At 35.2% G+C, this 18194-nt stretch overlaps 2 protein-coding genes across 3 annotated transcripts; one reads left to right on the top strand and one right to left on the bottom strand.

Moving 5' to 3' along the window:
- The first annotated feature begins 370 nt into the window (after nucleotides 1-370).
- LOC116137113 (universal stress protein Slr1101-like) lies at nucleotides 371-2049 on the top strand. 2 transcript variants are annotated; one of them, XM_031422804.1, is made up of 5 exons: nucleotides 371-769; nucleotides 866-945; nucleotides 1620-1738; nucleotides 1834-1911; nucleotides 2007-2049. In XM_031422804.1, the coding sequence occupies exons 1-5, from the start codon at nucleotides 535-537 to the stop codon at nucleotides 2014-2016; spliced, it is 522 nt and encodes a 173-aa protein (XP_031278664.1). In that variant the 5' UTR covers nucleotides 371-534; the 3' UTR covers nucleotides 2017-2049. The 2 variants fall into 2 exon arrangements, with proteins under 2 accessions (XP_031278664.1, XP_031278663.1); XM_031422803.1 differs by having other exon boundaries at nucleotides 1834-2025.
- A 3901-nt stretch (nucleotides 2050-5950) lies between these two features.
- LOC116137127 (transcription factor bHLH63-like) lies at nucleotides 5951-7684 on the bottom strand. Its single transcript, XM_031422815.1, is given in 6 exon segments — nucleotides 5951-6000; nucleotides 6003-6051; nucleotides 6129-6200; nucleotides 6295-6429; nucleotides 6518-6754; nucleotides 6877-7684. Coding segments are annotated over 6 exon segments (1041 nt in total). The 5' UTR covers nucleotides 7375-7684.
- Nucleotides 7685-18194: the final 10510 nt, after the last annotated feature.

The following is an 18194-nucleotide window of genomic DNA, read 5'->3' as shown; positions in this document are numbered from 1 at the left end:
CTTATGAGGGGTGGTTGCACGTTTCACAAATGACTCAATTGCTAGCGATTTACGGGGTAGGTGGGAGCAAAGTTTGAGGGGTTTGATAAGTAATGATCGAGGAAAAAAATGATGGTGGTTTAGGGTCGTAAAGATGTTAAACCGGGCAGTGATTGGTCAAAATATAAACTTTGGGTGAAAAAGTGTCATTTTCAAACTTTTTGGATTAAAAGGTTATTAAGGCAAAGGTGGGAGTGGGAAAAAGTCTTTTACTCTGCTTCGTAATACGTGACTCAAAATCGCACCACCAACCCTTCATCGATGGGCCCCGTTCGGCCCATCTGCATAACATTCCAATTTCCATCCCCAACCTTTTTGACTACGTGTAGAATTTCAACTTTGCAACCTGCTTTCTCGGCTGGCTGGCTGGCTGGCACAAGACTCTTCTTTCATACCACAGGAATGCCTTATATCAAGAGACCATCTGATTGAAGAATAAAAATAAGATTCTTTTTTTCTGAAATTTCGTAAAATAGTTTGCTTTCAAACTGAACAATGGAACCGGTGAAGGAAGATGAAGAAGTTTACAGCTGGAGAGAGATGGAGCTACCAGCTTTGAAACCAAAGGTGCCAGAAGCAGAGCTAGAGAGGGAGACAGGAGAGAGAAGGAGAGGCAGAGACATATTGATAGCCGTTGATCATGGTCCCAACAGTAAGCATGCTTTTGATTGGGCCCTCATTCACCTCTGCAGGCTTGCTGACACCATCCATCTTGTTCATGCAGTTTCAAGTATGAAACCGTGCTAGTTGTTTCATCAATTTGGCCGCGTAGTTTGTGGATTTTTGATGAAAGATTGAATTTTGTTTTGTGGGTTTGTTTCTGTAGGTGTGAATAACGAGATTGTTTATGAGGCCAGCCAGGGGCTCATGCAGAAGCTTGCTTTGGAGGCTGTTGAAGTTGCTATGGTCAGTCAGTAATTGATTTGCTTTTCTTTGATTTGCTTTTCTTTTCTAATAGTCTTTTGTGAACTTCATCTGTTGTTGTTTGAGAGATATTAGAAAAGAAAATCTGTTAGAATTAGTTTGATTTCTAAAATTAGTTGGAGTTTCAGTTTATGTTAGTTTAATGAAGTGGATCAACTGATGATATCCTTTATAGGTCATATTAAAAAAAATCAAATAGCAGTACTAGGCTTTATCCAAAATTACTTGATTTGAAGCCTGCATCAATGCTAACAATGAGCTGCTGAAAGTCTTCTGGGTCCTTGTTCTTAGCTTTATGTATATGTTACAATTCCATATTTGTAAAGTTTGCTTCTTCATTGATATAAAGTATAGTTACAGGATTATAATTCCCTCAATCATGCACTTCAATGTAGCATATGATTAGCTGAAAAATAACTTCACTTGATGTTAAACAACTTAGTAACATGAATGGACAAACTTTATACATAAATTGTTGTGTCACAAAATGAATGGAAAGAGTGAAAATAAAAATATGGTTTCAATAAATGAGACAGATGGATGTTGTAGTTTATATTTATACCTTCATATGATTGTTGTAGTATTATAACTTCAGGATCAATGAAAGGTGTTATGAGAAGAGTTAGCATTAAATTATTGTAATTGACATGGACCAGGTGATGACTGAGGCTCGGATTGTGCAAGGTGAAGCGGGCAAGGTAATTTGCAAGGAAGCTGAAAGGATAAAGCCTGCAGCTGTGGTTATGGGTACCAGAGGCAGAAGCTTAATGCAAAGGTTCTTTCTGTGTTAGTATGTTTTATTTTTACTGTGGTAATGCCTTATCTTACTGTGGTAATGCTTCTCTTGTATGTTGTTGGATTTTTGTGCAGTGTACTGCAGGGAAGTGTCAGTGAGTATTGCTTCCACAATTGTAAATCTGCCCCTGTCGTAATTGTTCCTGTGAAAAGGTACTACCATCGAAAAACTGAAATTTTCATTGAGTAATTCAAAGTTACATTGCTGGGGTTAGTTACACAGAGTTCATTATTGTTTGGATTGGCAGAAGCTGGTGATGAATCATTGTATGATGGAACTAGGAACACGTAGAAATTGCAAGTCATGAACGCGTGTAGTCTGAATATTTTGATTGGTCATATAGTTAGACAGACTGCAAAATGTGTATTATTTTGTAGTATGTGTGTGTCATGATTCTTTTGGCTTGATGGTATGTTAGTCTCCTCTGTTGGCATTGGCACTGATAAGATTGATGTTGTAATTTTTTTGAATGATCCTGACTCATGTGACTGAAATTAATGTCTGATTGCCTTGGTGCAAAATTTAAGAAATCATGACAGTAAGCGCTTTAGATCCTGGATCCTAGTCTTCAAAAGCATCAAGCATGGAAATGTTAGTCATTTTGTATTGTTTGATGCAGCTAGGCTGCATCCTGTAATCTCTATGCCACCTTAGCCCTATCAACAAACAACATCTCAGCTCTCTGGTTTTAGAGTATCATATTGAACTTGAATCAATCATTGTCGGTGGCATCTGCTTGTGGATAATTAGAGCGGTGAGAATCACAAGTTCATCAAAGTAAGTTACAAATGCAGAAATTCTTTGAACATCATCTATATATAAGCTCAAAATGAAATTTTCTTTTACTACATATTAGTTTATATGGTCTCTGTTTGATCAATCAGATCATCCCAGATTAGACATTAATTTTCAATTAAGTAGACCAATTGCTAACATAATGCAGATATCAACAAAATGGTTGATGGTGGAAATTCACCCACTCCATTAGCTACCTTTATGAAGAATTATTTGTCTTAGGGATATAAATCTTTTCATGGACATAAATGACTAATCTTTCATCCCCATGTTGCTACTGCACCTAGATAGGCCTGATACTAGGTCCATGGGATTAAGTTGGTCTGATAATTTACAAACAGTGTGTTGGGTGGCATGTTTGGGCCCTCTCTTTGCCAGCCTTTGCTCTGGCCACAACCACAAGAACAAAAAACCTTGAGCTGTATTGTTGGAAATTCCATTTAAAATTTGGATGAGAGAAAGAAAATCAACAACCCTATATTGTTGTTCTCATAGATAACACTGATGCTGTTTTTTTAACAGAAACCTTGCAGATATTGAGTCTGAGGGTTTCATAGGCTTTTATTTTAGGTTCTTGTGTGAAGGTAAAGACATAAGTTGAGAGCTTGCAGTTTGTCCAAATAAATGTTCAGTGTTGCAATAAAGTACACCAACACATAGTCAAGAGAACTTTGTAGGTTTTACTTTTTATCTTGGAATTGCACAAAGAGAAAAGGTGGTGGAGAGAGAAACCTCAAAAGATAGATGAAAAAAAAAAAATATATATAATTCAATATGTACATTTTTCACAGAAAGCTGAAATGGGCCCAAGAAAGAGAAAAGGCAATATCATGTTTCACTATCCACAGAAAACAAGAGAATCAAAGAGATCTTGCCTGTGGATGAGGCCAGGTCCACCTCTTTCACTGTTACTTATGGCTTGAAAAAGAGGAAAGTGAGGCTATTGTGACTCCAAAAAGAAGAATATACAATGTCATTAGTAGGCACACCTTTCTTGGTCCCCCACCCGCCGCAACCAACACCCAATGCTCCTCTTTATTCATTATTGTACCAAAGATTTTAGGATTGCGGGGTGTCTGTCAAAATTATTGCAGATTTGCATAAACTTTCATCTTTAAAGTCATTAAACCATTCCAATGCATTCAAGATTATCAACATTACTCATTAGGAGTTGTTTACTTTGTAATGTATATGGTATGTATTTGTTTATGGTCTTATAGTATTCCCCAACGGCACACATGTGATGAACACTCATGTGGAGTTCCACACCGACTAACACGCTCAAGCCTACAGGTTATAAGATGGGGTAATCCTCCCATTCAATAAGGTCTTATTGAATGAGTAATCAGACCCTACTTAAATTTTATCATGGTATCAGAGTTGGCTTAGTTGAGTGAGTGTTTGGCCAGCAAATAAAGAATTAGGTTAACAACTACCTTCATCACAGGCATGATCTAACATATGGCTTGACTGTGAGGGAGAGTGTTAGAGTCTCACACCGGTTAGACAAGCTCAAGCCTGCCTGGAGTCTATGCAGAACATTCTTGTTTGATCTTTTGTAGCTATGCCTGCCTGGAGTCTTATACCGAAAGAAGAAGGATCAGAATAAGTAAGAACATCTTCTGTGTAATATCTATAATGAATCTAATTTAATGAAATATGCAAGTGCCCATAAGGAGGGGATGTCCTTGCTCTTTCTTCTCTCTCTCTCTCAATCTCTTTCTGCATATAATTGATGCCCTATATCCTGTAAATATTTTTCTAATTATCAATGTCCCAATCAGAAATATTGATTCTATCCCAAAAGGTGGCTGAGACGGGCCACCATTGGCTCAGTCCTCTGTCCTCATAGGAGAGCTTCAAGTTTTCATCAGCTTCACCCAACAAAGGGACAACTTGTGCCAATGGCCATGGGGTTACCCTGATGCATACCCTTCGCATTAAATTAATATAATTTTGTGGAGTTTTAGCTCACCAATCACATTCCCTCTTCATATAATTTTTAATTCTTTGTCCTCAATCAAGATATGGGATCTCTCAATCACACAATGTCAATAATTATGCATATAGTAATCACTCAAAAAGGTAAATAAAATTTTAAAAAGAAAAAAAAATGCAGTTGTGAGATGTAAACTGAACAGTTCTCATTTTTCTTGCATTGTCTATCTCAACTTTCTTCCCCACCAATCTTTAAACTTTGGTCCCCTGCTACATCTCTCTTTTTTTTTTTTTTTTTTACGGGATGTCCAAGCCAGTTATTAATAACGTTGTTATTCGAACCTAAAACCAGGAGAGGCAAACCCCTTGGCCCCAAGCTTTTACCACTCGGCCAACCCATTGTTTGTTTCCTCTGGTCCATCTCTTCTCCTCAAGATTTTATTAATTCAACTTAAAAATCAAGATGGTGTGATCAGAATGCAATAAACAGATAAAGCTGAAGTTAATAGGTATAGTCTTATTCAATACTGTGTCTCAAGTATACATACAAATATTTATACGCTATGTACTTAGCCAACAAAAAAAGAATCTGGATCAATAGGCATCAAAAAACATAGTCATTGAAGGAATTGTATCAGACTCTTCTCTGTTTCACATCTCCATCTTTAAATTGCTAGCTTCAATGGAACCTGCAATATCAGTTTATGAACTTTCAGATACAATATTGTAATAAATGGGTTGATGGGAGTTTGTGGTTGTGGGCAGTGATCATCTTCTTTCTTTTTATTGAAAAATGTTTGATAATCTAAAGGATAAAAAATGGGGACCCAGTTTTGCTTTTATAGGTTGCAGTAGATGGCTATGGTGTCATATGGGGAGCCGAAATGCGTTACAACTTCAATTATGTCTTCTTTTGAAGAAAAAAACTGTCGTGGGAATACTGTGATCATGGGAAAAATCCATAGTTTTTAATCATTTTAGAATGAAAAGGATAGAAAGTTTGCATAGGACCCCAGTTTTTCCAAAGTGAAATCATTAACATTTGTGGGGCTCTATGAGGTCTCTATCACTGGTTGTTTAACCCACTTTGCTATTCATTTTCTGCCTTAAACTTGAAAAATATCTAAACAAGAAGCACAAGTTTGACTAGACATATTTAGCTTTCTGTACCTGTAAATGGTTGAGATGGGAAGGTGTAGTTGTTATGTTGATCTTCCTTGATCGAAGGCCAAATTGTAAAAATTTTGTAAATCAGCATCCCAGATTGAAGAGGGCGTAGCTGCAATGTCAGTAATATTATATCTATGTGAGTAAGACAGCTAAGAATGTAATACAAACTGTAGAAAGGATAATTCTACATGAAGCAAGATGAATCAAGAAAGTTTCCGGGGAGCACTGATGGTTCTCCGTAGCCCCATATCAGAAGGATTGATTCCATTTCCAATCCAGAACATGAAACTACTTGTTGTTGTTGTCAGGATTAAACTGAAGATAAGCAGGATTATTCTATCTGATGACATTCCAATTGGTGGAAAATTGGGGGGACAAGCAGGAAACACCTATCAAGTCAGCCAGTAACAATTAGACAGCATTAAAGTCAACAATCAAAGTCTGCTTAATTTAGACAATGTTGCACCTCTTTGGCAAAGAAGTTGTCAATGTTGAAGTCAAGCCTGGGATTGACAGCAGCTAGTTTCATTGATAGGAACTGTTCATTGTGATGATCACAAAGGAGAAGATCCAGTAATTAAACAATATGAAGAACTAACTCCTGAAACTGATAAACCATGTTAAATTATTACCTCTACTTGTCGTTGAAGAGATTGAACATAGTTGATGATTTCGTCAAGCATTCCAGCTTTTCCAGTGATCTTGTTGCACCCCGGTACTAAATCTTGCAAATACTTCATTCTCTCACTGATTTTTTCCCTTCTAACCTGCATAATTACAGTATAATCTGATTAAACTTTTGTTCATAACATCTACTGATAAAAAAAGCCAGAAATTACTGAAACTGCAACTCACTCTTTCAGCTAAGCTATGACTATCAGTGGCTTGACCGCGGCGTGCTCGGACATGGATGTAATCAGGTTTTTGAACCTCAGAAACTTTTGAATTCTCTTTAGAAGTATCACCAGATGTTTCTCTGTTGTTATTGCTGTTGCTTTTGTTGTTTTTGTTGTTTTGTTCTGTGATCTTTGAATCTCCCTCTTCAGCACATCCTTTCATCCTTTTGTCTTTGGCCTCATCTTCTGCTCCAACCTACACATACCCAAAACAGAACTTTCATTAATGATCTTATGCATCATTTAAGAACAAACTTTGGCTTAAAAATTAGAACTTTTTTAACACAAATTTCTTTTGGACAATGATCAAACACACACCTTAGTGTTATGGACCTTATCGGCTTTCCTCTTCTTGAAGCTTTCTCTTCCAATTGCTGCACTCATCTTATGATTCACAATACTTGACTCCTTAACCTTAGCCTCGGCGGCCACCGCCGGCGGGCAGCTAGTGGTTCTTGAAATGGCATAATTGGCATCAAAAGCTGGCCCACAAGGCCCAAAACCATAACCAGGCACCACAACCTTCCCCAAGTCTGGCCACCCATTTTCCAATGCCGGGTCAGGCTTCACCGGCCCCAACACCAAGTCACCACCACCACCCAACAAACCACCTTCAAAACTCTGCACATGACTCACCTGACTCGGCACAGAAAACACACCACTCAACTCACTAAAATAACTCTCCTGCTGCTGCTGCTGCTGTTGAACTACATGAAACTGCTCCTGCTGCCACTTCATACGAGCACGTTGCCTCTCCAGCACCGTCAGGTCCGTACAGTGCAACATCTCACCCGCCGGCACCACTCCTCTATTCATCACTTCACACGAAACTAACTAGCTATGAAGTGAGACTGAACTCGAAAACAGACTTGAACCAAAACAAAGTAGCAAAGCGCAGTACTAGTAGTGGTTGAGACTGTTAAAGAGTTAGGCAGGTGGGTTTCATAAGCAGTCTGGTGAACACGATTTCGTAGTGAAGAGATGGTACAATTTGGATACGTGGGGCGTTTGGTGTTAAAAGTTCCGAGTTGGGAAAATATACACGTATATATGTATATAAAGAGAAAAAAGAAAAAGTGGCCGGAAAATGAGACAAGTTATCGGAATTATTAAGAGTGAGTTTGAACATGAACTCTATATTTATATATAAATAAACAGAGAGAGAGAGAGGGGTATTGGGGCAGGGAGCCACGGAATGTAGCCATAACCAGAGGCCGTGGGTGATGGGACCCACTGACATGACTGCCACGTGGGATTGTCTGAAGTTTGGATCAGAAAAGTGGGGTTCTCTCTTCGGATTGACCAAGGTTAACATTCAACCCGTAAAATTTATACTGTAAATTTATCCAAATTTACATAATCTAATTAAGATTCATGATTCCCGAAACTGAGAGCAGATTTTTTTCTGAGAATTAAAAAACAAAGTGTTGAATTTGCATAGGAACTCACAAATACCAAATACAAAAAAATAATAATAATAATAATAATAATAAAGAAGATCATCCCTTTCATTACTGCGAGTCTGCGAGCCTGCGACTGTGGGATTCTGGGCCGAGAAGGAGGGCGGGAAACCAGGCCACCTCTGTTACTTCGTCACCCACATGGGATCTTCCACGTGGAACTTTCTCGTGCTTTTGATCTGATAAATCAGACTGATTACGTGGCACATGACACTTCCCCCCGAACGGGTCTAATTTGTGTGATTGGCAGTTTAGTACCTGGCCCTGCGGGACGTTGTAAGAGATTAGCAGTTGAAAAGTTCTTTACGGAAATCTACTGTTATCGAGTGGAAGGCACCGAAGTTTTCTATTGGTTAGGTGATTGTCACGCGCATTGAGGAGGAGGTGGAGAACAATCATATGATTGCTGGAGATTCTGCGGGTATTACGGGGTTGTCAGGGCCTTCTAAAAATAGATATTGGCTCTTGTTTTTAAAAATAAAATTATTTTATTTATATTCCTGTATATAATTAGTAATTGTTTTCTAACTAACTTTCTAATTCTATCTTTAATTTATTTATTTCATTTTATGGAATATTAAATTAAACACGAGATTTTAAAATTCAATTCAATTCACTTGGAACTCGGTTAGGTTGAATTTATTCATATTTTTTATTTATAAATCTAGATATAATTATATAAAATTATAAACCCACCATCAATCCCCAAATTGGATTGACAAATTGGATTTTTGAAAAAAAAAATTGGGAAATGAGATTAAAAGTTTTGATTTTGAATTGTAAAAAAAAAAAAATGATTTTTTTTTTTTTTAGTGATCATGGGTGATCGAATCAGTTTATACACACCTCAATTAATCCCTTAAAACCCTAAAGTGAACAATCTGGTAAATCTCTTCAATGATCACCCCTATTAATGTCTGTAGAGACTCGAACTCGGAAACTCATATTGGATTCTTTTTCGCTTTTACCATTAGAGCACTCAATGGTAGTTAAAAATTCAATTATTCGTTGATTATCATTTCTTACTATTTGCATTTGAAAAATGAAAACATAAAAGACAATTATATTTTAACCAAGGTGTCTGGGCCAACTTAAGCACACCTCGACTAATATTCAGGAGAGATTAGTGTAACAACCCATTACCACAACGACTCATTTAAATTATAGATACTCATATGAGGAATTTAACCTGATGAGACAGTGTACGTATCCACACTACCCACGAAAAAAGAAAGTAGTACACAATTTAATTACTAGATAAACAAAATAAGAAAGGGTACAAACAAACCAATCAAATCTAATTCTACAAATAGATTTGAAAGCATGGTAGACTCCATATTAGGAAGTTTCATATCATAGTTTGTCAGTTAATGGGGATTAGGAGTCTATTTCATTAACTTATGTGTATTAATTTGGAATGGTGCTAAATTTTTTGGTTTCAATATAGGATTACGCCCATGAAAGGGATGGATGGAATTGGAATATGAAAAACACTTATATATATTATTTGTCAACAACTCCGTTGAAGAGACATAACCAAAGTTATAGGGAATTGACAGAAATTTCCACTACCAATAGCCAAACCAAGATATTATAGGGGTTTTGTTATTTGTCACCTCAAGTTTAATGAGGTTTCAATGTCCTTAAAAACCAATCGTTATCATAAAATAGATGTTTAGTGATAGATTATGAGACAAGTAAACCAAAAGATATTGTCATGAAAAGACATCAAACTTCATGTTTAGGCACTAAATTAATGTCACCATCACATAGTTAAGAAACTTTTCTCCAATAATTAATATTTCACTAAACTTTATAGCTAGATCATCCAATAATTGGCTCGTTGGCAAAAGATCATCCAACTAGCTTACTGTTCCAACTAGTTTACGCGTACTCGACTAATTTTGGAAGAGACTAGCGTAGCAATCCATCGTCACAATTCCTCACTCATATCGCAAAAGCTCAGATGGGGAATCAAACCTTAGACTGTACACCTATCCACACAATCCTCGATTTACCCTAACTATTTAGACTACCCATAGATGGGTATAGTATCTCTATTACAGTGGATATTTCATAATATTAGAGAGTTTTTGATAATTTAGAATAGATTTTTAATAATTAAAAAAAAAAAAAAAAAACAAACAAACGTTTAATAGTAATCGATATCATTAGAGATAAATCAAATAAACCCTAATAATGGAATCCCACTTGTAGATTAACATTATCGAGTCTAAATCAGGCTTTTAACTTGCATATTTATGAACCCTTTTGAATCTTGGAGGCAATATATATTGGAAGGTAAGAAGTAGGGGATATAATTTGGATTGATTGTGGGAACAATNCAAAAGCTCAGATGGGGAATCAAACCTTAGACTGTACACCTATCCACACAATCCTCGATTTACCCTAACTATTTAGATTACCCATAGATGGGTATAGTATCTCTATTACAGTGGATATTTCATAATATTAGAGAGTTTTTGATAATTTAGAATAGATTTTTAATAATTAAAAAAAAAAAAAAAAACAAACAAACGTTTAATAGTAATCGATATCATTAGAGATAAATCAAATAAACCCTGATAATGGAATCCCACTTGTAGATTAACATTATCGAGTCTAAATCAGGCTTTTAACTTGCATATTTATTAACCCTATTGAATCTTAGAGGCAATATATATTGGAAGGTAAGAAGTAGGGGATATAATTTGGATTGATTGTGGGAACAATTCCAGAGAGGATGAAGGCTACATCCATTATCATCATCTGGGGTCCTCTCTCTCTCTCTCTCTCTCTCTCTCTCTCTCTCTCTCTCCATCTTCTTCAGTTCTTCTACTTTAATATTATTAGTATGTCTCTCTTTCTTTCTTTCTCTTTCTCTAGTTGCAATACAATCACACATGACCTTGTACCACAACTAAAGGCAAAATGGGGCCTGGTTTTTCTCTACCCCTCTTTCTTCTATCACTTTCTATTGTGGTCTTCATGAACAGAAAACCACCCAGTTGTCCCTCATTGTTTTGTGCATTTCATTTTCATCATCACTCTCCAATGCTTTATTCTTCCCATCTTTTATATTGGATTTTTAACTAATACTTCCCCCAAGTACGTACAGTGCTTCGTCCCTAATGCTTTCCTTTTAGATATTGTTTTATCACATTTTCTTTCTCCAGGCACCAATTGTTTTAAAAGCCAATTATTCAAGTGGGATAATCAACTAGTTGAAATTTATGAATTTTTGGAAGCACCAAAAACACTTCCTATATTTATTATTATTTTTTGTTATGAATTATTATTCCAATGTGGTCCATTGAAATCTATGGTGACCAAACTTTAGATCCCTTGTGGGGGATACCCATCCATCAAAATATATGTGACCTTTCGAGATGTGAATGTGCAAAATTTTCCATGCATATGATTAGTTTAATAATCGATATCCTAGAAATACAAAATTAAGTATTTGGAAAAATAAAATAATGAAATTGAATTGATATGATCTTATCTTTGATGGATAAATAATAGAGGGGAGAGATGGGATGAGGAGGCAATGAGAGATCGCAGCAGATACGATGTAAATGGAATCCTAGTTCTAGCAGGCCCTTCAAATTATTATTAATAATAATAATAATTAAACAAGCTTATTTTAAAGAGTCGAAGAATGCGAGATAGAGATAGAGAGACATGAATGAATTATAGTGTTGAGTATTTGGTAACTCTTCTGTCTCTTGCTCCATCCTTTATAGCTACCTAGCTTTTCATATACAGACGAATTCTATGGGCTACCAGCTTCTCTACTTTAATCCACCATTTCCCACAGTTTTCTTTTTTTTATTTCATATAATAATGTTCGGTTGATCAATCAATGAAGTTCGATCAAGTTTCTAATTAAAGGTCTAAGTCCAATCAAGTTCATTAATGTTGGTCCAAGTTAAGGTAAATCCAATCAGCTAGGAAGCTGACAAACTGATTCCTACACACCAAAAAATCTGGAGGGAGATGCTTTCAAAAATACAAAATTATGGCGACAATGAAATGATCTAGAGAGTATTTGGAACACGTGTGTTTTATTCTTATTCACCCAAAATTTGTTACTTTCAACATAGTTAATATTATTACAATATTTTGTCATCTCTCTCGATACAATGAATACATTTACTATGAATTGCTATCACACTCATGCAAGAAAATAATGCACCTCTATACTAGGATTATTAGGAGAAACCCTAAGTAATAGGATTTTTATTCCTAAAACATACCCTATTAGGAGTTTTATTTCTTAGACCCCGTGTGTGTCGCCCCTTATAGACGAACCCCTTATTGTTGAATTGGTTGTCAATTCTAATTCCTTTACCAAGTGAATTAATCCTAAGTGGAATGGGTTGTTAAGTTGATTTTAATGTTCATTCTTCATCATTGCAAAACAACCAACCATGAAACAAAATAAAAAACACCAAATTTTTACATGGTTTGGCAACATGCCTACATCTATGGGATCAAGTTCAGATGAAGTCAATCCACTATGGTATACATTTATAATTCAATTACAAAGTTAAAATTAAGCATCAATTGCAAGAACATTCTCTGTTTTGCAACGCTTCAAACTCCATTCTTTGGTCGAACTTCGAACTACTACAGCAAGCTCCACGTTCACAAGACCACATGGTCAACCTTGAGCTCCTCTCAAGGTACAGCAATGATGATGCACTTCAACTCCAAAAGCTTGAAATCCCCATCAAGCAACCAATGGAAACCCACGTTCCAACCATGAACAAATAAACAAAGTTTATGCAAGGTATTTGTAAGCCTACCTAAGGCATATGAAACCTGATTCAAAACAGAAAAAACCTCAAGGAATTTTCAAAGTAATATCAGAGGAATAATCAGGCTTGAAAAGAATTGCATTGGATGATACGAATATATAGAAAACTTGGGCTCCAATGCAAGGGGACAGGTGGCAAGGAATAACTTTATTGAATTCATCTTTATTAAAGTTTATTCCAATATCAAGATGTCACCTATCAAAGAGAATAAAATTTTCCAACACATTGGATATAAAATTGACGAGTGTTATGGACCACACAAATATCTCATAAGAGAATAAAATAATTCTTGCATTCTAGAAGCATAACACGTGTTACCCAAATAAATCTATCAGATACGTTGTGATCACTCTGACTCAGAGGTGCTCACCCAATACAACAGATGACCAACATAAACAGAGGGTCACACTAGAAATTTAAAAAAAAATAACTGTACAATATTTAAAGTAAAGTGTTCATACCATGACTAGTGTTACACCACTAGAATCATAAGTTTGACAAAATAACTTACGGAACTTAAAACCAACAATAATGTTTTACACGTTTTATGACATTGGATATCGAAATGTGGACATGTTTAAGAAGCAATACATGTGTGAGGATAAGAAAGAACCCTATTGAGTCCCGCACGCCAACAATTCTTCCCCTAAATTTCTTCGAAACATACATATGAAGGCAATTTTACAAACAAAATCACGTGAGTGAAGCTTTGGTGAAGCAAACAAGACCCGTGAAACAAGGGTAGCATTTCATCCCCTGGTTGAGGGATTGACATAGCAAAATGTTATCTAAAATTGAAAGCTAATAGGAACAAACCTAACAAGAGAGTTTTTTATGTTTTTTATGTTTACATCATATTTTTGTATTTTATAATAAAGTAATAAACTCGAAACTTTGTCGGAACCTCACCCTAAAATTTGTGCCAAACCAACTTCACCTTTATCACTTTATCCTTATATATAAACAAATACAAAAAAAAAAAAATACGTACTTTTTTATCAAACTTTTGTTGTGTATTTTATCAATAGTTTTAGTATAATATTATGTAAAATATATGAAATTATTATAAAATTATCAGGTATGAACGTCTTAAATTTTTTAACGTACAAATCAATAAATTTGTTGATAATTTTAAGTAAAAATGTTCACAGTTTTAAGGGTTTATAGTCATTGACGTCGGTTTTTGGGTTGCCTCGATCAACTGTAATTAAGTTATAATGGAAGTGCTCAAACTGTGTGTTAAGGTTGAGTGAGAAAATATACATGAGCCTAAGAAAAAGGATTTATGTACCCTTAACAAGACGTTTGTAATTCATATCATTATCAAAATAGTATTTATATAGCCATTAAAATTTCACAATATATATATTATCAAGATATTATGTTCACTGAATTCATATATTAAATAACATATATTGGAATGCAAAATCTTGGTTTAATAATGAAAATAAAATAAAATAAAACTAGTAATATCCAATATAAAATTAGGAAATATAGTAGTATGAAAATATGTGAATTGATAACATTGAATAATAGATGGTGACCATTACTCAACATTCTTTCCATTTATTTATATCAAGATTTTTACATGTGGATAGGTGAACCCATAAACATGATGTAATTAATGATAGGATTCTCTATATTTATGCATTTGAATTTTTAATTAATATATGCGATGTCACGTAGCAGTGTCATTTAATAATATCATTAAATATTATCATATGATATGATTTTATATGAAATGAAATGTTGTGCTTGATAAATTGCTCTCGACATGGCCCAATGTGTCATGTTGATGCCAGATGGCAAGCTAAATTATTGACACCTAATACCAATTTCTCACTAGTGTTACAGATTTTAAGTTTCACACCTAAAAGTGCGGCTCATTAGGTGTAGGGACTTCCTCCTATAAGTTGAAGACATCTGTAATGTGCTTTTGATGTGAGATATGTGAAGTTTTCTTTGATATCTTTATCACGGATTGTGAATTTTATACCCAAAATGCTAACCAATTAGGTGGAAGGACTCTCCCACAATTTTTATTTTAATTTTTAAATATTTAGTGGACGTTCTAGTGATTTTAACGTGTAAATTAAAGGTTAATTAGCAACTAATTATTAATTTTAATTTATATTTTATGCCTAAAAAAATTAGATATCCACACTACAAGTTGACTAATTAATTAAATGTTAAATGATTATAATCATGTATTTGTATAATATTTTTCTTTCATAAGTCTGAGTAAGATATTATAATCATCTCACCGGAAAGTTTGAGTAAAGAATCGATCATTGAATACACATCGACGAGAAATAATTTGAAATTAAGGTGATTAATAACTAAGTGTGAGATCAGACATCGAAGATTAAAATGATTGATAAACAAGCGATAAGTGAGGGATTCAAGTGTGAGATCTTTGGTTCTCATACTCTGTTAAACGTAAAGGTCGGGTGATTATTTTAAAAGAAAATTACAAGTGTATCCTCCTGGTTGATATTCAAATGTATTTGGTGTGGAGTTGGGCAGAGAGTTGGAAAGTGGGACTCACCAAACTTAACAGGGTGCAATGGTGAGGGCCCAAACCAGAAGAGGAGGGTTCGTATGTTAGCAGCTATTATTTTAATGGTAGAAGACGACTATATGAATTCATTGATATGTAGAAAGCTACTGAAAGCAACGTCTCTTTGCTTCCCCTAACTTCTTGTTGAAAATTTCTATGGAAATTTGGACCCATTCAATGGAACAATGTCAGATACCGCTTTGATGAAATTAACCAGTGAGTCCAGTAAATCCTTGTATGAATAGTGTAAGGATAAGGAGAGAGAAAGGATCTTGCTTTATTTTAATTGCAGGGGCTCTGCATGGGAGCATGCATGAATGGAGACTGAATGAGTCAAAGACGCAAAAGGAGTGGAGCGGTCAAACACAGACAATATTTGCCAGCTGCAGTATTATTATTATTCAGCATGCAAGACATCAGTAAAGACAACTCCCACATCCACAACACCTACTATTTCTATCCCCGTCTAATTTCCATGTCCATTAATTGATTCCAATATCCTCCCGTCGATTCATTAATTACTGTCTCTAAGTACAGTAATTAAGCTTAATTAGTTTGATCTCTTAATTTGATTCTTTCAGAACAAGAATAATAAGATATATGCTTCCAGGACAGCTGGGGGAACCGATCTTTTACAGACTGTAGATTGATCATATCTATCTGTGTATACTGAGAATTATATTCAGATGAATATTTGACTTTCAAAAGCAAAAAGTGTCAAGAAATCCTTTGAGATGTCAGCTTCAAGCAAGTTAATTAACAGGTGCTCCCAGAACGAAAGACAGAAAGAGAAGGGAACCCATTTTGTTAAAGAGAACAGTTAGGATACAAATATGTTTATATTATATTTATATGTATTAGGCAATTGGAGATAGAGACATTATCACATGAAGAATATTGGAATAAGCATTAAGAACAAAGACAAAGGAGTGTCTTGGTTCATATTTTTATATGATTTGCAGAGTGATTTTTGTAATGAAGATATTGAGGCAACATTCAAATATATTAGGATTAGGAAAGATAAGTGATCGGGGGTGAGGAGACCACATAGTCTAAAGGATTGCTTATAGGATCTTTGCCATTCTCACAATGCCATATGGGCTTGTTCCTGCAGATTCTCTTCATTAATTTTTGCCACCAACTCATTCTCTCTTAAATTAAGTGCCAAGTTCAATTCTCTGCATATTATGGAGGTAACTTTAGCGTTAATGAGAAAGAATATAATTAAGGTGACACGCTTCGTCAAGTTGTCTAATGCCAGCCACTAGAAGCACACATATCAGCGACACCTAATAATGTCCACCAGATCACGACTCCAAACTGTCTTCCATACATTTATGTTGAAGGCCATTTCTTCAGTAGCGTTGATACAGATTATGTCCCATGTATGTATGGCTTCAACATGGGATCAACAGTCGACCATCATCACTCTTAAGACTTGGAGAAATGAAGCCTCAAAATTTGTCCTATAAACAAGTTGATTCTTTAGTTGAACATTCATGAAATCACCAAATAAATTTTACACAGGAAAGTGAAATAGTGCAGTACAGATTTAGTTAGGTAGAGAGCTGTGATGACAACTAAGACTAAATTGATGTGGCCCATGAAGCAATGAACAGGAAGGTTATAGTCTAATCGTATCACTTGGTTAGTCATTGAAAAATGATGGTGCGAATGAGACCCCAGAAAAAGGGTAGCATTCATTCATTTGCTAGGGATTTGATTTGATTGTACAAATTAAAAGCTTGAGCATAGATTGGGGCAAATACAAGATGTGGGTTCCTCAAGCTGGAAGGCTATAGCTTGGTGGTGGGGAAGAAGAGTCTTTCAGGATTATGATGGTGCTGGGTTGGTCTGGAAACAAAGTCAATACTATTATGAAAGAGCCAGCTGTGTGCTGTGCCAGTGCTGTACTCACACTTATTATTATACTATGATGATAAGTTTACAGAAAAGAGAAGAGTATATATTGTTTGCTTTATGCTTTACAGTGTAGCAGTAGCAATCGTGTATGAGGAAGAGAGAAAGTACACTTTAGTTAATGGTCTTGGGTTGCATTATGATTTTCAAAAGACACAGAGAAAGATTTTGGAGGATTGAAAATTTGAAAGTGGGATTCCTTCAGGAAATATCTGCGTTAATTTTCAAGGAGGAAATGAGGGGATTTTTGACTTTGTTTGATATATTGAACATCTTCAAGATTTTTGTCTTTTTTTTTTTTTTTTTTTAATGAGTAAATGAACTTTTTTCTACCCAAATAATAGTTTCACAACACTTTTTCACTTATAAACTTTTAAAATATTATTTTATTATCCAAATTTATATTTCATTTCAGATTTCAACATCGTCGTGACTCCACACCATCACTATTCGCTTCCCCAATCATCACTCACCAAAACTCCTCAAACCCAATTTATATCGATCATGTCGATCGTCAATAATCGAGCGATTAAGATTTTTGTAACTATTCCTCCCAATTCAAATTCTGACCAATCTCAACCACCAAAAGACTCATTGATCTCATTTCTTCAAAAGCTTTAACAGTCTACACCAAATTTGCTTTCTGTTCGCTCGTTGGAATATAAATTTAGATAATAAAATAGTATTTTAAAAACCTTTAGTGAGGAAATATTATTAAATTATTATTTAAGTGGGAAAAAATCGTTAACCTTGGATATGAGTAGCTATCAACTATCTAAGTAGAAAACAGAAACTAGGTCTAGCTAGTCAACGTGAATCCCAAGCCCAATTGATAAAGCTTTAAGCTTTTATGGTGTGTTTTGTTAATCCGGA

Source organism: Pistacia vera, unplaced genomic scaffold (genome assembly GCF_008641045.1).
Source record: "Pistacia vera cultivar Batoury unplaced genomic scaffold, PisVer_v2 Contig320, whole genome shotgun sequence".
Lineage (NCBI taxonomy): Eukaryota > Viridiplantae > Streptophyta > Magnoliopsida > Sapindales > Anacardiaceae > Pistacia > Pistacia vera.
This window is presented reverse-complemented; position numbering and strand designations above follow the sequence as displayed.

Excerpts from the sequence above, each read along its gene's own strand:
- LOC116137113 (XM_031422803.1), top strand. The coding sequence starts at position 535 with ATGGAACCGGTGAAGGAAGATGAAGAAGTTTACAGCTGGAGAGAGATG. Across the intron at positions 946-1,619 it reads AGGCTGTTGAAGTTGCTATG|GTGATGACTGAGGCTCGGAT; the intron begins GTCAGTCAGTAA and ends GACATGGACCAG. Across the intron at positions 1,739-1,833 it reads GGCAGAAGCTTAATGCAAAG|TGTACTGCAGGGAAGTGTCA; the intron begins GTTCTTTCTGTG and ends ATTTTTGTGCAG.